This window comes from Aquarana catesbeiana, linkage group LG08 (genome assembly GCF_042186555.1).
Source record: "Aquarana catesbeiana isolate 2022-GZ linkage group LG08, ASM4218655v1, whole genome shotgun sequence".
In the NCBI taxonomy this organism is placed as follows: domain Eukaryota; kingdom Metazoa; phylum Chordata; class Amphibia; order Anura; family Ranidae; genus Aquarana; species Aquarana catesbeiana.
The window spans coordinates 264,529,719-264,554,503 of NC_133331.1; the positions used below are offsets into that span (position 1 = coordinate 264,529,719).

The window sequence follows — 24,785 nt, forward strand, 5'->3', positions numbered from 1 at the left end:
ACTATTCTACTTCCCTGACCCTATATTCCCCTAACTGGACCGCCTAGGACCTATTAGTGAATAGGCATAAGCCAACCTGTTTGGATTACTATTTCAACAATTTTTGCTAGTACCTATGGTTTTACATGTACTGTCCTATGTATATAAGTTTCTATAACATATGTTTTTTTCTTCATCTCTGGCCATGTTTAAATGGTTATAGATATATGTCAGTTGCACCCACTTATTAGGTAACGTCTCTTTTTTTTTTAACTGGTTATTGACTTTGTGTTTTTGTTTACAAACAATTTTTTTTTTTTTTAGTGCAAAAAAGAATGGTGCAAAAAGTGGTGGCATATGAGAAGAAAAATGCATTACACATGGTTTACAGGTAAGGAAAATGTTGTTAGTCTATACAATATGTGATAGATGTACATTGCTATGGTTAACTAGTATGCTAACAGTAGAATCCTTGAATTCAATAAACAACTTAAGTTTTTCATTGATCTGTGATAAAAAGTATTATTATTCTGGGTTTAAGAAGTGTTTAGAGTGAGTGAACCAAGGATCTCATTTCTTATCATATAAGTGATTTGTGTAGGGTGTGAAATATTTTTTCCATGAGGTTAATATTGTTTATTCGTACTTTCAATTGGGCTAGAGGTACTGATGGGGATTTCCAACGGTATGCGATCAGCCAGTGTATTGACACACATATTGTATGGATCAGTCTCATGTGATGAATGGATAGTCCCATGATTGGGGAGAATAAAAGGTTATTGACTTTGTAGCCTAATTCTTATCTTTAGTTTTTACCATTCTAAGATGATTGGTGATTAAGCTGTCTCCTTGCCGACACTGAGATGGGGAGCATGCGCAGTCTGTACCAAGCGGCCGGCTTGGATGACGTCACCTCGGCGTGCGCCGATTGGATGACTACAAGCGGGGCGTGTGCACAAAAGGCACGCTGTTCAGCGTCCCTCTACTGACTTCCTGGGTACAGTCGCTCTCTACCCAAGCGGCTGCTTTTTTTTGTCCCTCCAAGCTTATTATTTTATGCCAGCAGCAGGTATGTTCCTGGAGTTTAGACTATGTTACTGGCACATCTATTTCTGCCTTCCCTGTTCTCTCTCCATACCTTCTTCCTTTTTGCTAGACCTTGTTTTGTCTATTTTAATTTATTCAATTATAATCTGAGTACTCATATAACATCTTTAGTAATTTTGCCTTGTTATCTGTTTGCATCCTATTAGGTCTCACACCACCAATCTCTATATGGGATGTCCAATCACCCTGTGTGACTATCTATAAATATTTGTGACTGCTGTGTTTTACACACATTTAAGTAACCCTATATAGTTACCTATACAACTGCTCTGCGGATACTATATGTTGCTGGATGCTTCTAGCACTATTTATCACAGTGATAGTTTCTAGGTCATTTTCCTGGCGTGGCACTCCCCCGCCCTCCCCCTCTTTTTCTCCCCCCTCCCCCCTTCACATCTAAGTACTACATTACTACTATTTGGTAAATACCTTAATTTTTGATATTGTTAAAATTATTATAATTATGAGGTTCCTGTAACTAGAGGTTATTCCTATCTACGAGTTTTCAGGACCACTATTTAATACCTATTTTTTCTATCAAAATCAATCGCTGTACACCTTTTTATTACAACACAATTCAATTGTTATTCTGGGTAGCCCTTCCCCTCTTTCCCCTTCCCCCCTTCCTTTCTCCCCTCCCCTCCCTTCCCCCCCTTTTTTTTTCCCCCTCCCCTTACTTTTTCCTCCCTTTTCCTTTCTCCCCCTACCTTCCCTCCCCTTCCCTCCTTTCTTATCCTCTCCCTTCCCCTCCCTCTCCCTCCTCCCCCCCTTTCCTCCCTCCCCCCCTTTTTCCTCTTCCCTCTTCCCCCTCCTCTTTCCCTCCTGCCCCTCCCTTCTTTCTTCCCTCCCTCCCCCACCCTTTCGTCTCCCCCCCTTCCCTTCCCTTGTTGCCAGCTGCCATATATCTATTTCCGGATTTATCCCTTTTTTAGTTATCTTTACATACTGATTTTGCTAACCATACTACTAGCATATATAACTAGCATATATAAATATACCTTTGTTATTATGTTGCATATGTTCCCATAGTGTACGAATACTTCCTGGGTCTTTCCTGACTAGGACTGGCCTGTATAGGTTTCCATCTTAGCCTATCCAATTTGCAGTGTTTATTTATTATTTTTTGTCACTAATATCTTTGGTTTATGTTTTATGTTTTACATTGACGTATTATCTGTTATATTTATTCAATGTCCTATATTTCAGTTCCATGCTCCTGAAGAAGCGCTAGGCGCGCAACATGTTGAGCTGTAAATCTTAAGATTTACAGCTCCGTTGGTAGATGTTAACATCTACCAACGACATAGCTCTCCTCTGAATTCAATACTTCTATGATGGAATGATGGTTATCCTATCCTTGAAATGTTTATGATATTTCACTGAGCTGTGTATGCTCTGTTTTGATGTAAACATTCTCATGGACTGATGTTGTACAGATTTTTGGATCTGTTTTCCTCTTTAAAATCTATTGAACATAGATAACATATATTTAAGTTTTTAACTGAATAATACCTGTCATCGTGCCTAAAAAGTCCAAGCCCACACATTTTTCTCCTAATCTACTTAATCATAGGACGTGGCACAGATTACTTTATACGTATCAACAGCCCCACTCTGCGTTGATACTAACAGATTCTGCATGGTGATTATTTATGTTTACTACCTAAGGGCTCTTTCACATGGGCCGGATCCATGATGATCCGCCCCGTGAACATCCGCTTGCTCAGCGGGGATCGCTCCGCCGATCCCTGCTGAGCAGGAAGATGACAGGTCCGTCACTGCACACTGTGCAGTGACGGACCTGTCAGAGCGCCGCTCTCCCCTATGGGGGATCGGGTGATGACGGACCGTAGAGTCCATCGTCACCCGATCGGATCCAAAAACGGATGGAAAAGTAGGTTTTTCCTCCGTTACACTTTTTCGGAGCGGAGCGGACATGCCACCGCTGACATCCGACGCTCCATAGACCTCCATGGAGTGTCTGTTCAGGTCTGCCTAAAAAAACTGACAGGCGGACCAGAAGGGATCGGCCGTGTGAAAGAGGCCTTAGATAAAGTGCTCTTATGTTTATATACAATGTATGTTTTCCTCATCTTCCTTTACCTAGGGACTTGTCTCCCCAGAAAATTCTATTATATCTTTGTCATGGCGATTTCTTTATTGGAAATTAATAATAAAGTAACAGCAAAAAGAAAAAAAAAACAAAAAAAAACCCTCACAGTCCACAGTCCATCATGGTACACAGCCGTCATGTCTAGTGCCTAATTTTAGGCCAGAGTCAGAGTCACCATCTCCTGCTTACCAGCCTAATATCTAAGTCAGATGTGCACATTTGCAATATAGTTGACTATGAAGGTCATTTGTATACTATTTAGCATTATCCCACTGTGATATAGTTCCTGGCACCTCACCTGCCAAATGCCAGTCTCCTTTGTTACATGGTAATGGGAGAATGTCCAAACCTGATGCCAACTCCAACACAGGCTGACAATGAGCTTACATAGTACTACCTACAGTTGTGCTCAAAAGTTTGCATACCCTGGCAGAAATCATGACATTTTGGCATTGATATCGACATGAGTGATCATGCCAAAAAATTATTTTATTTAAGGATGGTGATCATATGAAGCCATTAATCACATCGTTTTTTTAAATCATAATGATAACAAAAATCCCCTAAATGGCCCTGATCAAATTGTTTCCATACCCTGGAATGTTTGGCCTTGGTACAGACACACAAGGTGACACACAGGTTAAAATGGCAATTAAAAGTGAACTTCTCACATCTTGTGGCTTTTTAAATTGCAAATAGTGTATAAATAGTCATTCAGTTTGTTAGCACTCACATTGATGCACAGAGCCATGGGGAGCAGAAAAGAACTGTGAAAAGAACTGCCTAACAAAGTAATATAACTTTATAAAGATGGAAAAATATATAAAAAGATATCCAAAGCTTTGAATATACCAGTCAGTACTGTTCAATCACTTATTAAGTGGAAAACTTGGGGATCTCTTGATACCAAGCCAAGATCAGGCAGACCAAGAAAGATTGCAGCCACAATTACCAGAAAAATTGTTCGGGATACAAAGAAAATCCGACAGGTAACCTCAGGAGAAATACAGGCTGCTCTGGAAAACTATAGTGTGGTTGTTTCAAGGTGCACAATATGACATTACATGAACAAAAATGAGCTGCATGGTCGAGTTGACAGGAAAAAGCCTTTACTGTACCAATGCCCCAAAAAAGCCTGGGTACAATATGCCCAACAACACCTTGACATGCCTCACAGCTTCTGGCACATTGTAATCTGGAGTGCCGAGACCAAAATAGAGCTTTATTGTCTCAACCATAAGCACTATGTGTGGAAAGGGGTCAACAAGGCCTATAGCGACAAGAATACAATCCGAACTGTGAAGCATGGTGGTGGCTCACTGATGTTTTGGGGGTGTGTGAGCTCTAAAGGCATGGGGATTGTTGTGAAAATTGATGGCAAGATGAATGCAGCATGTTATCAGAAATTACTGGCAGACAATTCTCCTGCATGAAAGCTGAGCATGGGACACTTGGAATATCCAACACGACAGTGACCCTAAGCGGAAGACCAAGTTGACCCTCCAGAGTTTACAGCAGAAAAAGGTGAAGGTTCTGGAGTGGCCATCACAGTCTCATAACCCTAATGTCACCGAGATCTGTGGAGATCTCAAACGTGCAGCCTGACCTGGAGGTATTTTGCCAAGATGAATGGGAACTGCCTTCAAGAATTTGGGGCCTCATAGATGCACACTTTAAAAAAGGGGTAATTTAATTTGTTTACTTGTTGCCATAATTTGTTTTTGTCATTGTACCGTTCTGTTATAGCCTACAACTGAATATGAATCCCATGGCTTTTGGCCCTACTTTGGCTTCCTTACAAGCTTCGCCCCCTCCTCCCCTCGCTCAGCCCGCTTATGGGTTATAGCCTTAAACTCTGGGACTCTGTTCGCTACTCGGGTAACCTCATGTTCCCCTTTCTACCACTCCTCCCTCTCTTTAGTAACCCCCTGTTCCTGCTGGGCCTTGATCAACTAAGCTTTTTCTCTTGGTGGTCCTTCCATGACTTCACGGAGGTCCGACATTTTATCTCAACGCATTTCCTTCCCTCCTGGTCTTGCTTCCAGGACACCCATGAGGCACCCTCTTTGCAATTCTATCACCATACTAAACCAAGCCACTGGGTCTCTTCGTTGAGACGCAATTCCGTTTATCCTTTCCAAAAAATGTTTTTTAAACTCCTTTGCTTTCATTTCCATGGGGCCCCAGAAGCTATCGCCAAAATCTACTCTTCTTTAAATGCTATGGACTTGCCTGGGGCCGTGTCTTATAAGTTGCGTTGGGAACAGGGCTTGGAGACCTCTATCGAACCGGATGACTGGAACAAGGCTTGGTTCTCTGTGGCCAAATGCTCCTTCAACATGGCTACTTTAGAAGCTGCATACAAAGTCCTCTTACGGTGGTACTAGGTCCCAGCCGAGATAGTGAGCGCGAACCCATCCTATAAAGACTGGTGCTTTAGAGGATGCGGTCAGCAGGGTGATGCAATACACACTTGGTGGTCCTGTTCTTGCCTCATAGGGTTTTGGCCCAGGGTGTTTGGCCACCTGCATTCCTTATTTCATATACCCATTCACAGAGATGCTAAATTTTCTTTGTTGCACTGCCCGATCCAGGGCTTGTATTCTTACCAACAGAAACTGGCAACGTATTTGTTTATTGCGGCCAAACGGGTTATAGCCAGAGCTTGGAAGAGGCCCTCTGTTCCATTTGCTATGGTGAAGAGCACTCTAACTGATCTCATGATCAATGAGAAAATGTTGAGTATTTTAAATGACTTTCACTATAAATTTCTTAAAGTATGGTCTCCTTGGTGGACCTATGCTCGTCCCACTTTACACCTGAGCAGTCTGGGCCTCTCCTGAGAATGGTCTTGTCACTCTCACCTCCTGCAGGACTCCCCCCTCCTCTCCTTCTCCCCTTCTTTTCTCTATATTCTGGTCTGCCTTTCCTGGTTTTTGCACTCCTCTCCCTCCTTTTTCTTTTTGAAATCAAGACTATTCCTAGGGCCGCTCTTGGTCTTTTGTGCTCTTGGGTGACCCTGGATCCTCGAAGCTGGGGCCCACCTCATGATGGTTAGTGGCCACCATCGCTATATTTTCAATCTTTTTTAGTTTTGTATCTTTCTGCCAAATGTTCATCCCGGTCTGTGACAGGGATTTTCATTGGACTGATATACGCATGTCCCTCCGCTGTGATCTAGTGCACTTGGACCCTAATTGGTTGGCCCTTATGCCCTGGTGATGTATAGGAACCTATGGGGTGCCCCATATGTCCCCCAGTTGATAGTTAGTAAATTCCTATTCATGTTATAAGATCGTTATGTTCATTGAACTACGCCCCTGCATGGGTGAACGTTTGTCAAGATGTTATATTTTTTCAATAAAAATGACTGTACCAGAATAATAATCCCATGGGAAATAAAAGAAATGTGTTTGCCTGCTCCCTCGTGTTTACTTTAAAAATGTTACATTGTGTATATTATCAATTCTCCAAGGGTATGCAAACTTTTGAGCACAACTTTACCTAGGGATTTAGCAGGAAAGGTAAGTATTGGTAGTAGAAGAGATGGGCATTTAAAAGGATTCATCACTTTTCCCTCAATTAGTGAAATTGTAGACTTACTGTAACCCTGTAACTGAATTTAAACCCTTTTAAATGGAAACTAACCTAAACTAACCCTTGACATAAACTCACTAGACCAGCCATTCTCAATCAGAGTTCCTTGGAACCCTAGGGTTCCTCCAGAGATTGCTTGAGGTCCCTTAAGCTGATTGACCTCCCATCCGATGATGTGTGCTTAGTTCCGAGCAGAATCAGTGGTATGACACCAATATTTTTTTTTAGCTATCTGTATCTGTAAGGGAGGCATTCTTCTCATTGGCCACCAATGTAAGGGGTATTTGCATCGAGCCCCAATGGTTTTAGCAAAGGCTCCACAAGACCTGAAAATTATTTAAAGGATACCTCGGGGGTTAAAATGTTGAGAAATGCTGCACTATACCCTCCTCTATACTGCAGTAATTGTGTACCAACAGATGATTCACCAACTGCTCAACATTTTGTCAACAGCTCTGTCCTGAAACACACTGATATCCAGCTGTAAGTGACAAAAAGCTACCAATCCATGTTAGATGGCTTAGCCTCTCTATCGGCCTTAATCACACAACAGGGGCTTAATCTGTTGAAACACTTGTGCATATTTAAATGGCAATTTTTCACTTATGCTATCCAAAGAGAAATATGATTGGATGGTCATAAGAAAGAGATAGAACTTTTTCCGGTTACTCTTTTTGTCTTTGTTCTTATTGGGGAAGATTAAACCCCATTTCCTGTCCCAGTGATCAAATGAGTGGTCACCAGGACAGGAAGTGTGGGGAAACTTTCCAATGCTGACACAGGCAATAACATCTCACATTGATTCAAACCCTCCCCTTTTACATTGGTGAACTTTAATCTATGATTAGCCAATAGGTGGTACTGCAGGCCGATGCTTTTCTGCACCCAGTTATTACAATCACAAACAGCAAATTGTAAAGGTACTTACGAACACTGGGCCCCAAAAAGGAATGCCACTTAGAGACGTGATAGTAAACCTGGTGAAGACCAATGCAATGCCGAGGCCAATCTCCAATATGGCTGCCACAATGACCAGAATCTGAGCAGAGAAAGAACAAGGTTTAATTAGTTTGATGCAGCTTTGAACAATACTCTGCTAAGTGCAATTGATACCCAAGTGCAATTGATACCTAATGGTCCGCTAGAGATAAATTCATATATTTGCCCAACTAATGATTGAACCCAGATGGGGATTCTTTCAAGGCAAATTCAAGTTCCCCAAAGAACATTTTCTCATTCTTTTGCAGTACAGAATTCTAATTGCAATACAGAAGATAGAAGAACATAGAAGAAGTGGGGAGGCTCTAGGTAGAACTAAACCAACCCGTACTTAACAGAAGGGGAGGACAGAGGCAGGATGTCCTCCAGAGGCAGCCATCATGGAAGAGTAAACAGCAGCCACCCCATTCCATCAGATTGTGGAACTGTTATCTCCCGGCCCACTTCCCGCAGCTCAGCTGTGTGGGCCTTTTTTAACACATGTGCAGCCGATCGCACTGTTGCAATTTGCAATCTCTGCCGCAAGCAGATCAAGCTCAGCAAAAACACCAGCCATTTGGGTACCACATGCTTCAAAAGCTAATTAACCCCACCACTCAACCCCTTGGCAAGAGCACCCGAAAGCCACACAAAAGGGACACAATTCTTCTCCTCACCTTTCATGCCTACCCCCGCTACATTACACCCGCTATATCTCATGACTTCTCAGCAGCCTCCACTGACAGGGATGATGGTGTAGCAAAGGGTGTCACAGGTCCTTGCAACACGTCTGCCAGCAGCATACCACCATCTGTAGAGTATAGCAGGCAAATTTCTCTGCCCCAGCTGCTGCATCGAAAGAAAAAAAATACACTCCCTGACACCCACATGCCCAGCATCTAAATTCCAGCTTGTCCAAATTGCTGGCTTTACAACTCCTGCCTTTCTATCTGGTGGATTCTGCCCCCTTCTGTGAATTAGCTACTGGGAACCTGCCATTGTGGTACAGCACTTTCTGCAATTTATTTGCACGTAAGTACGTTCTATCTCTGTACCATCACGTAGAAGGCAATGTTTTGGCATTGTTGGGCAAGGCAGTCAGCCACGTTGTCCACATTACTGCTGACATATGGTCCAGCAAGTATGGTCAGGGACAATATATTTTGTTCACAGCACACTGGGTAACTCTGCTTGCAAATAGAAAAGGATGCAGAAAAGGGCTCAGTGCTGGAGCTTGTTTTTCCACCACATCTCCATACAGCTGGTGGTGATGATGTGAGATCTGTCAGCACCACCTTCTCCTCCTCCTCTATGCCCTCCTCTGCTGGATTGTTGTATGAACCACCAGTACCCCCTACGCTCTCAAGGGGCCATTCAACGAGTCAGACTAAAAGATGCCATGTAGTGCTTTAGCCGGTCTGTCTGGTTGAACCAAGTTCAACCAGCTTAAAAACCTAAAAAGATACACACTGCCTGGTCATTGCATTGTGAGACTGTGGGAGCTGCTGTGTGCCTGGCTGCGTAGCATCTGATTGAGCATGGATCCTGAGACAAATCTGCGGGACCTATTAGGGATCTACACTACATACCTGTATCTCCATCTCTACTCCCCCTCATGCATCATATTGTCTATTGCAAAAAGACAGGTACACTTTTAGATGTGGTTCCCATAATTTCCTTGGCTCCCTGTATAAACTGTGTGCTGTATGGTAACCTTTAATACTTACTCCCAAAACCTTTGGTTTACCCTTAAGAAATGTTTGGAAAAATGGTAAAGATGGGTCCATATTTCGGGGTATGATGGCGGACAGCTGCCATTGTGGTGCCACAGTGGGGACACTCAAGGCCTGGGTTGAAGGAGGGATGTAGAATGTGGGGGGCGGAGGACTGATGTTCTGAAAGAAAGATGCCACAGGCACATTTGACGCTGGGACCGCAGATGGGACTGCAGATGGAGTGCTGTTCATTAGAGTCTCACATTCACTCGCAAGATCTGACATCGTGAAATCTAAAATAGAAAGGAAAAAAAATGTTTAAAAAGTTAAAACCAGGATTTTGTGTGCTTTTCCAAAAAAAAAAACAACAAAAAAAAAAAAACAGTGAGACAATATTTTACTTAACCACTGTATTAGGAGAGGAATCCTAAAATAAAGATACATGTTTGAGATTTAAGTTACAGAGGTTCTAAACATTCTTAAACAGTGTTATCAGATTTCCAAGCTATGGGATCACCAGCTAAACAAAAAGTTAAAAAAGCCTTTAAAAAGGGAACCTAATGCACCACCACATCTAAGGATTTAAAAATAAAAAATGATATGTTGCAGTTTACGAGTTTAGATATGTTTTAAAGTTGAACTCCAAGCTGATATTAAATACACAAATTAATGCAGTTCTGTAAAAATTTTCCAGGGATGTGCTGCCCTGTACTGTCTGTAAGTGGCTCTGCTGCCTAATGTTCACAGAGATTATTCACATACAGTTCCTGTCTCTGGGGGCTGACTTTAGAAACCCCATATGGAGGAAGTGGAGAGAGAAACAGAGCGAGAATTGAGTCACAATGGGCTGCTACTGCTGCTGTATTTTTACCCAGACCAGAAGTAGTGACTATTAGGCAAGTATTGCTATGTTCCAATAGTTTAACCAAAGCTGCCCATAGCTTTTTGGGTGCCTAATCTTTGTCTTATTGTTATTATCCCACATGCACAGTGCCAGATAGTTAGGTCTGTGCTACTGTATGTGTGTAGCGGTCACCTTCCAATGTATTAGAAGTTGAACCTGTTTATTATAGAGTTAGAGTTTATAAACAGCTCATGTTAGTCTAATTAACCCTGTCCCCTTTGTCCTTGGATTTTATAGCTATTTTTTTTCAGGGCTCAATAACCAGTATAGGCTAGAGCCAGGTTGGGCATCTGAAGGCCACTTCTGGTTGTTAAACGTTGGGTTGCATTACAGATTTGAAACTACTAGGGACAAAAGTATAGAGTTGATAGGCTGATTCTGATTCCCAGTGCCACGCCACAATTTCTGCATGTGAGAAGCTATGTTCCAGGCTGGTTGGACAAAGGCTGTCTTCAGGTCTCCAATAACAAGTGTGAATGAGGACCTAATTGATGGAGAATGTGATGTGGCTGAAGCATTATGGGTGGAACTGCATATAGATGTGCGTAGTTCAAAGTTAATCATTGGAGATTGTTATAGACCACCCAATGTTAATGAGGAGATGGAGACTCCTTGCACAGATGGAAAGGGCTGCAAGGGCTGGGACAGTGATAATAATTGGGGGATTTTAACTACCTGGAAATTGACTGGAGTAATGGCACTGCTGGAACAGTTAAAGGGTAAACATTTAAACCTAGTACAGGACAACTTTATGGTCCAGTTTATTGAGGCCCCAACTAGGAATGATGCTCTGTTGGACCTGGTAATCTCAAACCATGCAGAGCTTATTACTAATGTTCATATAAAGGAACATCTGGGTAGCAGTAACCATAACATGATTTCATTTGATGTTACCTGTAAGCAAAAAACACATACGGGAAAGATAAAAACACTTAACGTTAAGAGAGCAAAAGATTGCAAAAGATAGTAGGACAAACCCCCAAAAATTCTTCAAATATATTAATAGTAAAAAGGTCAAGTCTGAGCATGTAGGCCCTTTACAAAATATTCTGGAGTGGGTGACTGGGGACAAAGAGAAGGCTAATTTATTAAATACTTTCTTCAGCTCTGTGTATACAAAGGAGCATGGGGGAGCTCATGTTCATAATGGGGGTGGTAGTGACACGGCCCCAAATGATTCACAATGGCTCAAAAGTGATATGGTCCAGAAATATTTAGACAGAATAAAGGTTGATAAACCACCTGGAACAGATGGCATCCACCCACGGATCCTAAAAGAATTGAGCTCTGTCATTTCAAAGCCTTGTATCTAATTTTTAGGGACTCATTAATGACAGGAATAGTACCACTGGATTGGCATAGGGCCAATGTGGTGCCTATATTTAAAAAGGGAACAAAGTCTTTACCAAGTAACTATAGACCTGTTAGTTTAACTTCTATAGTCTGGAAGTTACTGGAGAGTTTAATAAAAGACCACATAGAAGAGTTCTTGCTGGAAATTAATATTTTAAGCAACAGACAATATAGATTCATGAAAGACAGAAGTTGTCAAATAAATCTGATTTCTTTTTATGAGGAGGTAAGTAAAACCTTGGACAGAGGGGTGGCTGTGGACGTGGTATACTTGGATTTTGCAAAAGCGTTCGATACAGTTCCCCACACACACGGCTAAAGTGTAAGGTAAAGTCTATAGGCTTGGAAACATCAGTTTGTAAATGGATAGAAAACTGGCTAAAAGAGCGAATTCAGAGAGTAGTGGTTAATGATTCTTACTCTGAATGGTCTAAGGTTATCAGTGGTGTACCCCAAGGTTCACTGCTGGGGACCCTTACTTTTTAATATCTTTATAAATGATATAGGGTCTGGGATTAAAAGTATAATTTCAGTCTTTGCCGATGACACTAAGCTATGCAGTGGAATAACGTCCTTACAGGATGTCTCCAATTTACAAGCTGACCTCAATGCACTGTCTAATTGGGCAACTATGTGGCAGATGAGGTTTAATGTTGATAAATGTAAAGTTATGCACTTGGGGGGTAAGAATATGCATGCATCATACATTCTAGGGGGAATACAACTGGGGGAATCCATAGTGGAGAAGGATCTGGGGTTTTGGTAGATCATAAGCTCAATAATAACACGCAATGCCAAGCTTCGGTTTCCAAAGCAAGCAAAGTCCTTTCTTGTATTAAGAGAGATATGGACTCCAGAGATAAAGATATTATTTTTCCCCCGTACAAATCATTAGTAAGACCTCTTCTGGAATATGCAGTTCAGTTTTGGGCACCAGTTCTCAAAAAAGATATAAGGGAACTGGAGAAAGTGCAGAGAAAGGCAACCAAACTGATAAGAGGCATGGAGTACCTCAGCTATGAGGAAAGATTAGAGGAACTAAATTTATTCTCTCTTGAGAAAAGGAGATTAAGGGATTAAGGGGGGATATGATCAACATGTACAAATATGTGAACTTGGTGTTAAGTTATTCACTTTACGGTCAACACAGAGGAGAAGGGGGCATTCTGTACATCTAGAGGAAAAGAGATTTCATCTCCAAATACGGAAAGGTTTCTTCACAGTAAGTGCTGTGAAAATGAGGAATAGGCTCCCTCCAGAGGTGGTTCTGGCCAGCTCAGTAGAATGCTTTAAGAAAGGCCTGGATTCTTTCCTAAATGTACATAATATAACTGGATACTAACATTTATAGGTAAAGTTGATCCAGGGAAAATCCGATTGCCTCTCTGGGATCAGGAAGGAATTTCTTCCTCTGCTATAGCAAATTGGATCATGCTTTCCTGGGGTTTTTCGCCTTCCTCTGGATCAACTGTGGGTATAGGATTGTGTATAGGGATGAGCCGAACACCCCCCGGTTCGGTTCGTGGCAGAACATGTGAACGGACCGAAAGTTGGCGCGAACAATCGGACACCGCTAAAGTCTATGGGACCCAAACGTGAAAAATCAAAAGTGGGAATTTTAAAGGCTAATATGCAAGTTATTAACCTAAAAAGTGTTTGGGGACCTGGGTCCGGCCCCAGGGGGCATGTATCAATGCAAAAAAAAGTTTTAGCAGTGATTTTAATAATGCTTAAAGTGAAAAAATAAAAGTGAAATATTCCATTAAATATCGTACCTGGGGGGTGTCTATAGTATGCCTGTAAAGTGGCGCATGTTTCCCATGCTTAGAACAGTCCCTGCGCAAAATGACATTTCTAAAGTAATAAAAGTCATTTAAAACTGCTTGCGGCCTGTAATGTAATGTCGGGTCCCGGTAATATGGATGAAAATTATTGAGAAAAATAGTATGGGTACCCTCCCAGCCCATTACCAGGCCCTTTGGGTGTTGTATAGATATTAAGGGGAACCCCGCACCCAATTTAAAAAAAGAAAAGGCGTGGGGCCCCCAGGCCCTATATACTCTGAACAGCAGTATACAGGTGGTCCAAACAAGACAGGGATTGTAGGTTCATTCTTAAGTTGAATCTGTTTGTAATTTGGAACAGGTACATTTTGTAAGTGTAGCTCCAGCCAAAAATCAATTTTTCAGCTTTTTGGATAACATAGGGAAGGGTTATCACCCCTGTAACATTTGTTTTGCTGTCTGTGCCCCTGTTCGGAAGATTTCACCTCACTTTCTGTCCCAATGACAATTGGATTTTGAAAATTTGGGGTTATTAGGGAAATAAGGACTGGTGATAAAGCATCAGTGGAGACACCTTTTTCCCATATTAACTCTTACAGGAGAGAATTTCTCTTCCTAGGGGTAGATTTCCTCTCACTTCCTGTTTTCTCCCTCCGTTTGTAAGTAGGAGTCGTTTGTAAGTTGGATGTTTGAAAGTAGGGGATATATACTATACGGCCTGCCCTATATACTCTGCAGAAATTTGGGCCTTAGGTGTTTGTGAGGGCTTACTGTGTTGTGGCACCACTGTTACTCTTGGTGGGTGCAGGAATGGGCCCTGCTGTGGAATATTAGATCAAAACTTGGTAATTACACGCCCCTGTTAAACAGGGGCAGAAAAATTGGGTCTTAGGCAGTGGTGGTGCCACAACACTGTAACCCCTCACAGATTCTGATGTTGAGCGCAGGAACAGGCCCTGCTGTGAAATATTAGAGCAAATATTGTAATTACATGCCCCTGTTAAACAGGGGCAGAAAAGTTGGGCCTTAGGCACTGGTGGTGGTTGCACAACACTGCAACCCCTCACTGATACTCTAGTTGAGCTCAGGAACGAGCCCAGCTGCAAAATATTACAGCAAAAATTGTAATTACACTCCCCTGTTAAACAGGGGCAGAAAAATTGGGCCTTAGGCACTGGTGGTGGTGCCCTGAAACAAAAATGTTCTTAGAAGCTATAAACATTAACATTGAGGAGGAATAGGATAGTCACTCAGCATAACAGGATAGTCACTCAGCATAGGCAGTCTTCAAGGGCTCTCCCATTCATAGAAAAACTATTCGGTTTCATCAGCATCAGGTGCTTGGTAGCTGGTGATCCAAGACTGATTCATTTTTATGAAGGTGAGCCGATCAACTGAGTCTGTGAACAGGCGCACTTTGTGATCGGTTACAAAGCCTCCAGCACTGAATGTGCGTTCAGAAAGAACGCTGGATGCAGGACAGGCCAGTAGCTCAATTGCATATTGTGCAAGCTCTGGCCAGTGATCCATCCTCAAGACCTAGTAACCCAGTGGATTTTCGGTTGGAAAGGTCTCGAAGTCTGATCTTGCCCCTAGGTATTCCTGCACCATGTAAATCAGACACTGACAATGGTTGCTGGAGCCGATCAGACCTTGGGGCTGCGGACTAAAGAATTGTCTGAACGCATCGGTCAGACGGCCACCTTCTCCACCGCTCCTTCTGTGACTGACCGAAGCCTCAGCAAAACGTTGTCCGGGAGGGCCAGGAAATTGTAACCTCCCAGGCTCTGGAAACGCATTGCACAAACCTTTCTGCAAGGCCTCCTGAAGATGTTTCATCCTCTGCACACTCTGCGAAGGCTGGATAAATTCCGCAACCTGTAACGTGGATCAAGAAGGGTTGCCAGCCAGTAATAATCCCTCTCCTTGATACCACGAATCCGAGGGTCCTTTCGCAGGCTTTGCAGGATCAGGGAGGCCATGTGGCAAAGGTTTGCTGAGGCATTCGATCTGGAGTCCTCTGGGTCACTAAGGATGACATGATCCACAGCCAACCCCTCCCAGTCACGTATAAGTCCATGGGTTTCTGGAGACTGAAAATGATCCCTTGAAGACTGCTGCTGATACTGAGTGCCAGGCTCCACCTCCATGCTGACACAATACTCATCCTCCTCCTCCTCCTCTTACTGCGTGATCGGTGGGCCCACAGGAATACTGTCTGGATAAAGGGGGCCTTGACAGGTAAGGATGTCCTCCTCTTTCTCCCTCTGTTCTGCCTCAAGTGCCCTGTCCATTATTCAATGAAGCATGTGCTCCAACAGGAAGACAAGAGGGACAGTATCACTGATGCATGCACTGTCACTGCTCACCATCCTCATGGCCTCCTCAAATGGTGACAGGACAGTGCATGCATCCTTGATCAGTAAGTGTATAAAAGTGTAGCGCTGTGGTGCCAAATTAAATAACCATAAGTAATAGTGAAGTGTACATATAGCACATATGGTGAAAAAATTATATGACAAAGTATATAAAATAAAGTCTCTAGTAATCTCCAAGTGTCAATCATGTGCGGTGATTAATCGTAGTCCATATTGGAATGGGACGGTCCTGATCCCTGTGTAGATAACCAATAAGGTAGATGAAAGGTGAAAATACCAATGTGATAGTACCACCACCAGAATGAATGCAGGCTTACCAGAAAGTTTGAACTCAAAAGAACATACGTTCTATGAGTCAAATGAGCTTGTATTGCCAACCGGCAATGGAGGAGGAACATTAGAAATCAACGGTGATTGGAATCTGGAGTCCCCAAAGCCTTCATGGAAGGGTCTACACTGACACATAGGTTATCACATGGATCCCACCTCAAAATCCTTGAATCATAACCTTTAGAGATAAGTTTCTGAAGCTGTTTTTTATATACATTAGTGGGATTATTAGGGAGTTCCCTGTATGTGTCAGGTTCGCTCAAAATACGATACATCTCCTCTTCGTATTGACTCTTATCTAGAACCACAATACCACCCCCCTTATCCGCTGGACGGACAACCAAGTTTTTCAGTGCACACAAAGATTGCAGTCCATCTTTTGACAGCGGTGGGTGGTGAATATGTTTCTCGGGTAATTTTGCAAGATCCTCAAGGACAAGGTCCCTAAAGATTTTTACCGCAGGGGCTACAGGGACGGGGGGAGAGAAGGGTTAAGCAGGATCCATGTAATAACCTATGTGTCAGTGTAGACCCTTCCATGAAGGCTTTGGGGACTCCAGATTCCAATCACCGTTGATTTCTAAGGTTCCTCCTCCATTGCCGGTTGGCAATACAAGCTCGTTTGACTCATAGAACGTATGTTCTTTTGAGTTCAAACTTTCTGGTAAGCCTGCATTCATTCTGGTGGTGGTACTATCACATTGGTATTTTCACCTTTCATCTACCTTATTGGCTATCTACACGGGGATCAGGACTGTTCCATTCCAATATGGACTGCGATTAATCTCCGCGCATGATTGACACTTGGAGATTACTAGAGACTTTATTTTATATTACTTTGTCATATAATTTTTTCACTACATGTGTTATATGTACAATTCACTATTAATTATGGTTATTTAATTTGGCACCACAGCGCTACACTTTGATACACTTGTTTTGAGCAACATTTCTGTTTGTTGTGTTAGCTGCTAATTATTGAGCAAGCGCAGAGTAATATTTTTTGATCATTGATCAGTAGCCACTGGCGTGGCGAAAAAAAGCCAAGCTCCCCTGACCCTATCCTGGTGCCATACTCACACAGGTATTCATTGATGGCCCTCTGCTGCGTGTGCAGCCGCTGCAGCATTGCTAACATTGAGTTACACCTTGTGGGCATGTCACAAATAAAGCAGTTCTTGGGCAGGTTGCATTACTTTGAAGGTCAGTCAGCCGAGCACTGGCATTATATGACCGGCGGAAATGCCTACAGACTTTCCTGGCCTGCCTCAGGAGATCCTGTAAGCCCGGGTACCTGCACAAGAACTGCTGCACCACCAAATTAAGGACATGAGCCAAACAGGGAACATGGGTCAAGTGTCCCTGTCAGAGGGCGGAGAGGAGGTTGGTGCCATTGTCACAAACCATCATTCTTGGCTGAAGCTGGCGTGGCGTCAACCACCTCTGAGTCTGCCCCTGTAGAGCTGACAGGATCTCTGCCCCAATGTGGCTTCTGTCCCCTAAGCAGACCAACTCAAGCACCGCATGGCATCTATCCATGCCTGCTGGACCATGAGTCAGCGGTAATATTCACCTTACCGGTGATCGCCCTGTCCAACGAGACCAAGACATTGCCTTCCACATGCCGGTAGAGAGCCGGAATGGCCTTCCGTGAAAAGAAATGGTGTTTGGGAACCTGCCACTGAGGTACCGCACATTTCACGAAAGGGGGCAGAGTCTACCAGCTGAAAAGGCAGCAGTTGGAGTGCTAGCAATTTAGCCAAGCTAGCATTCAGCCGCTGTACATGTGGATGGCTGGGCCCAAATTTCTTTCTACGGTTTAGCAACTGGGGTAGGGAAATTTGCCTGCTACAATCGGATGTTGGTGTAGCGATAGCAGATTGCCCGCAAGTACTTGGCACACTTAATTCTACACCTTCATTCCTCTCTGTGCAGGTTTCTGAGAGGACTGAAGGTATAGTGGGGTTGGAGATATCAGCAGATGAGGAGCAAGGAGAGGTCCGCCTTGTTCTTTGGTGTGGGTCTTTTAAGTACTGTTGCCAACGAACTGCATGGGAGGTCGACATATGTCTGGTCAAGCATGTGGTGCCCAAGCGGCTGTTCTTTTGGCCACACTTGATACGCTTCAGACATATGTTGCAAACAGCAACGGTGCGATCTGCTGCACACATATCAAAAAAGGCCCACACCAAAGAACTTTTCAAAGTACGCGGGGAGTCAGCAGCACCCTGCACATGCGGAGCTTTGCGGTGTGATGCAGTCGGGTGGCTGCCCTTAAGCTGGCCCGTGGAGGGCATCCTGCCTCATTGGAGATGTGCCTCCTTCTCCTTTTCCTCTCTTCTATCAGGCACCCACCGAGGAGTCAGTGACCTCATCATCCCCTCCCTGTTCATCACTGGAGCAAGGGAGGGGATGATGAGGTCACATGAGGGAACATGACTGACAATTTCTTGTCCTTCTTGGGCACCCCCTCTCTCTGGGCTCACGTTACTGCCTTCCTCAACCTGGGTACCATCATCTGAGCCTTCAAAATGCTGTGCATCCTCCTGCAGCATGTACCCAATACTGTGGTTGAACAGTTCGGGGGACTCCTCCATGCATGATGGTGGGGCTAGGGAAGGAGTGACTGATGACATTGAGCCGATAGAATAGGCCGCTTTGGTAGCTGCATTGGCAGGCAAACTACTCTGAGCCTGGGTGACAGAGGATGAGGATGAGGAGGATGAGGACAGCTTAGTTATCCACTCTACCAACTCTTCTGCATGTTGTGGATCAACACGGCCAGCTGCCAAAAAAAGGACAAGCGTGCCACACGGCCACGTGCTGAGGATGCACGTTGTCCAAGACCAGCACTGTTGGCTGTAGACACAGAGCCTGCTTACCCTCTTTTAGTGTCCTGTGAGCATCTGCCTCTCGGTGGCCTTCCAGACATGCTGTAAAATGTTATTAGCAAAACACCGCCTGAAGTTTAATAGAAAAAGTACACCAGGAATGACCTGCAGTCAGATATAGGCTTGGCTAGACTAGAATGCAGTGGTTATATATATATATATGTAGGAAACTGTATATATATTTAATGCACTGCAGATCACTGAATCACCTCCCTGTCTGCCTGAAAGTGTATTTGAATACGTACACCAGGAATTGCCTGCAGTCAGATATAGACTTGGCTAGACTGGAATGCAGTGGATATATATGTAGGAGACTGTATATATATTTTTTGCACTGCAGATCACTGAATCGCCTGCCTGAAACTGTATTTGAAAACTTACACCAAGAATGGCCTGGTGTACGTTTGTACACCAAAGTGCAGCCATTTCTTCTACTTTTTGAATGCAAAGAGATTTATTGTCTCTCGAACAGAAATGCGGGAGAGAGGGTTAGTGCCAGGACACCCTTAGGAACATGCAACGGTAATTGGCAGACTCCGAGACTTCCATAGGCAGACAGCTATACAGGTGAAGGCCTCCAGCCAGACATCGTTTCTGTATAGGTAGGACCGCTGTCTCCTATAGCAACAATCTTGTAGCAGTTACTAACCGTAGTTATACTCAACTATTGGCAACACAAACAGTTCTCCTAACTCGACAGTCACTCACTATGGATCTTTACTCAATGAACTCCCAGTCTTTCACTAGACCTTGGACCCAATAGCCACTGAATCACTTGAGCTCTTCCACTTTTAGTATTCAGTATTATGGATGAGCCGAACATCCCCCGGTTCAGTTTGCACTAGAACATACCGAACAGGCAAAAAATTTGGCAGAACACACGCACACCGTTAAAGTCTATGGGACACGAACATGAATAATCAAAAGTGCTCATTTTAAAGGATTATATGCAAGTTATTGTCATAAAACGTATTTGGGGACCCGGGTCCTGCCCCAGGGGATAGTATCAATGCAAACATTTTTTTTAAAAACTGATATTTTTGGGAGCAGTGATTTTTTTAATGCTTAAAGTGAAACAATAAAAATGAAATATTCCTTTAAATATCATGCCTGGGGGTGTCTATAGTATACCTGTAAAGTGGCGCATTTTTCCCGTGTTTAGAACAGTACCACAGAAAAATGAGATTTCTAAAGAAAAAATTGTCATTTAAAACTGATCGCGGCTGTAATGAATTGTCAGGTCTCGACAATATAGATAAAACTCATTGAAAAAAAAAGCATGGGGTCCCCCCCAGTCTATTACCAGGCCCTTTGGGTCTGGTATGAATAATAAGGGGAACCCCTAACCAAAATTAAAAAAAAAAAATTGTGTGGGGGTCCCTCTAAAATCCCTACCAGGCCCTTCAGGTCTGATATGGAAATTAGGGGGAACCCTGAGGCAAATTAAAAAAAAAATGGTGTAGGTGTCCCCCCCAAAATCCATACCAGACCCCTAGATCCTGGCCTCCCCGCTGTGTGAAATGGTAATGGGTACAAGTACCCCACAGGGAAGCCATAGGGAAGTCCCAGTGGTGTCAGAGGGGGCGGGGCCATTTGGTGACGTAAATGGGTAATCCTGCCCCCTCTGACACCACGGGGAAGCCATAGGGAAACCCCAGTGGTGTAAGAGGGGGCGGGGTCAGCCAGGTACGTCACCGGGTGGCCCCGCCCTCAGTTATATAAGAACTGTCATAAGCGAAGAAGCATCACATGGCGGGAGCCTCCCATAGAGGTGGATCGGTTGCGGATTTCTTTTTCTTTTTCGGTCCATCGCGGCGTACAGAAGAAGATGACTAGACATCGTGGGACATTTTTTTTTTTTTTAATAATGGAATTGTCCCCAAGCTGTGTCTTGTCGTTTTTAACATTTTGACACTTTTTCTGTGAAATGGTAGGCCTTTACTATTTCACACAGGGGGGAGGCCGGGATCTGGGGGTCCAGATTCTGATAAGCCCCCGCCGGCAGACCCCCACAACCACTGGGCAAGGGTTGTGGGGATGAGGCCCTTGTCCCCATCAACATGGGGACAAGGTGCTTTGGGGGGCTACCCTAAAGCACCCTCCACATGTTGAGGGAATGTGGCCTGGTATGGTTCCTATGGCCTGCCAGGTTGCGTGCTCAGATAAGGGTCTGGTATGGATTTTGGGGGGGACCCCTACACTATTTTTTTTTAATCTTGGCGCAGGGTTCCCCTTAAAATACATACCAGACCTAAAGGGTCAGGTATGGATTTTGGGGGGCGCCTACGCCATTTTTTTAAAATTTGGCGCAGGGTTCCCCTTAATTTCCATATCACACCGAAGGGCCTGGTATGGATTTTAGGGGGACCCCCCACGCATTTTTTTTTTTAATTTTGGTTCGGGGTTCCCCTTAATATTCATACCAGACCCAAAGGGCCTGGTAATGGACTGGGGGGATCCCATGCTCTTTTTTTTCAATGAGTTTTATCTATATTGCCGAGACCCGACAATTCCTTACAGCCGAGATCAGTTTTAAATGCCAATTTTTCCTTTAGAAATGTATTTTTTCTGAGGTACTGTTCTAAACACAGGAAAAATGCGCCACTTTACAGACTTACTATAGACACCCCCCAGGCACACTATTTACAGAAATATTTCATTTTTATTGTTTCACTTTAAGCATTAAAAAAATCACTGCTCCCGAAAAAACGGCCGTTTTTTTAACTGGTTCAATACAGGGCATTTTTACCCCCTTCCTTCCCAGACCAATTTTTAGTTTTCAGCGCTGTCGCACTTTAAACGACAATTGCGCGGTTGTGCGACGTTGTACCCAAACAAAATTGACGTCCTTTTTTTCCCACAAATAGAGCTTTCTTTTGGTTGTATTTGATCACCTCTGCGGTTTTTATTTTTTGCGCTATAAACAAAAGAAGAGCAACAATTTTGAAAAAAACATAATATTATTTACTTTTTGCTATAATAAATATCCCAATTTAAAAAAAAAAAAACACATTTTTTCCTCAGTTTCAGCCGATACGTATTCTTCTACATATTTTTGGTAAAAAAAATAGTTTTAAGCGTATATTGATTGGTTTGGTTTGCGCAAAAGTTATAGCGTCTACAAAATACGGGATAGATTTATGGCATTTTAAAAAAAAAAAATTTATTTATTTTTTTACTAGTAATAGCGGCAAACGCAATTTTTTTCGTGACTGTGACATTATGGCGGACACATCGGCGGACACTTTTGACACATTTTTGGGACCATTCACATTTATACAGCGATCAATGCTATAGGATTGCATTGATTACTGTATAAATGTGACAGGCAGGGAAGGGGTTAACCACTAGGGGGAGACGAGTACTGGGAACACAGATCGGTCTCCTCTCAACTGACAGGACGTGGATCTGTGTGTTTACACACACAGATCCACGGTCCGGCCCGGTTACAGGGCAATCGCGGGTGCCCGGCGGACATCGCGGCCGCCGGGCACACGCACCGGGTCCTGAGCTAGACGGCCGGGAAGCCCAGGACTTCATATGACGTCCACCCAGGATGGGAGATCCCATCTGTGGAGGTCATTTTACTATGGCCAGGTAGTGAAGTGGTTAAAAAAAAATTTCATTGATACATGTCCCCCGGGGCAGGACCCAGGTCCCCAAACACGTTTTATGACAATAACTTGCATATAAGCCTTTAAAATGAACACTTTTGATTTTTCATGTTAGTGTCCCATAGACTTTAACGGTGTTTCGGTGGCTTTCAAATTTGCCCCGAACAACGCATATTGTTCGGTGTTCGCAGAACATCCGAACGACCAAAGTTCGGCCCGAACTTATGCTCGCCCATTTCTTTTCAGTATATTCCTCAAGCGTCACCCCTGCTTCCCTGCTGGGTCCCTGGCTTGGCACTCACAGATACTCGTTGAGCGTCACCCCCGCTGACATGCTAGGTCCCTGGGTTGGCACTCACTGATGCTCCACAACCGTCACCTCTGCTGTCCCACTGGGTCCCTGACTTGGCACTTGCTGAAGTTTTCCCACTAGTTCACTGTCCCCGGCTGGTGAGAAGTCTGCTCTGGTACTGTCCTTAGCTTACTCACAGTGGAAGTGATGGTCCCTTAGTGGCGACAGCTTCCCCTCTACCTCCAACCACAGCAAGTTCCCCCGGCCAGCGGAACTGCTACTTCTGGTTGGACTACAAGCCCGCAGTCTCAACCTTGCTCTGCTTCTCCTGCTTATGGATAGGCCCTCAGATAGCCTAGCAGCCACTAGTCCCTGGGATAGGCCTCAGGCTTCCGACCTAGCAGCCTGGGGCAACATAACACACGTCCACCCAGACAGCCGTCCAGGTGGCACAGAACCCCGAACATCTGGCTCCACCCCAAATAAATAGGCGCTCCCAGCAGGCCAAGGGACCAAAGAAAATCCCTGCCCATTGGCTGAGACACCCCATTCATTCATAATCTGTCCTTGCTATGCCCTTCTCTTATCCAATGTCACCAGATATAATGCCACCTAGTGACAGAAGAGAGAAGTGCAGCAATTACAGAATTCAAATCAATTGATCTCCTAACCATTGGCCAAGGCAACTATCGCCTGGCAACTACATTTGATAGCAGCCCTGCCTAAACATCAGAGTGCTACATATATGTGAAATATAAATCCCCCATATACATGTAACAATATTCAAATGATCAAATTATTTCCATGCTTTTTTGGGAAACTTAAGACCAAAGTGTAAGTGAAGCCACTGAACACCAAACCAAAAGTAGCTTGAATATTAAAAAATCTTCTTCTTGCATTTCCAACTGTGCAAAGAAAAGTGTACTCCACCCAGTGACAAATCAAATCTGCCCACCTCAAAGTTGTGATTTCAGTAATATAGGGAGGCCAAACAGTGCTATACCCCAACTGGGCTGATAATAATGGTAGAAGCTGGTCTCTCTTACTCCACCTCCATATTCTAAGATAGATAAATCAATATCGCTTATCATAAAGCATGCTTGCCTATTGACAAACTGCTCTCATAGAAGGTAGTAATTTCTACTGAGGAAGTTCTGATTGGCTGGACTTAACACACAAGGGGGGTGGAGTCATATGCTGATGACTGAATCACATTTGCAGTGCCAAAGCTGAGATCAGTGAGCAGTTCGCCAACAGGCGAGAATGAGATGAGCTCATCACTGTGCTCCTTCTCTTTTCATTTTCCAATTATAGGCTGGGGCATTTCCAGGAGGACCTGAGAAGGATCCATGAAATACCCTTTAGATTTTAAGAAATTAGGGAGTAAAGTCCCATGTGTGCTAAAGAAGAGGACATTATATTTGTTTTTGACTTGAGAGAATGGCATCAACTTCCTTTGTAAAGCAAGTTCTGACTGGCTGGGAAAACTCCTGAGTGGCATATGAGGAGTAGGGATGAGCTTCGTGTTCGAGTCGAACCCATGTTCGACTCGAACATCGTCTGTTCGACCGTTCGTCGAATTGCGAACGATATGGGTCGTTCGCGCCAAATTCGTGTGGCGCGTCACGGGCCATAATTCACTGCGGCATCGCAGTGCATTGCTGGCTGATGATTGGCCAAGCATGCACTATGACCCGCATGCTTGGCCAATCACAGCGCCGTCAGTAGAGAGAGCTGTAATTGGCCAAAG

General features: G+C 43.8%; 1 protein-coding gene across 1 annotated transcript in view; it reads right to left on the minus strand.

Moving 5' to 3' along the window:
- LOC141106401 (membrane-spanning 4-domains subfamily A member 4A-like) overlaps positions 1–24,785 on the minus strand; it is a 72,898-nt gene that overhangs the window by 26,243 nt on the left and 21,870 nt on the right. The window contains exons 2-3 of the mRNA XM_073597163.1: positions 9,502–9,782; positions 7,725–7,835 (exon numbers count right to left, since the gene is read on the minus strand). Of these exons, the coding sequence (XP_073453264.1) occupies positions 7,725–7,835; positions 9,502–9,774 (384 nt within the window). The 5' untranslated portion in view covers positions 9,775–9,782. The remainder of the gene's footprint in view (positions 1–7,724; positions 7,836–9,501; positions 9,783–24,785) is intronic.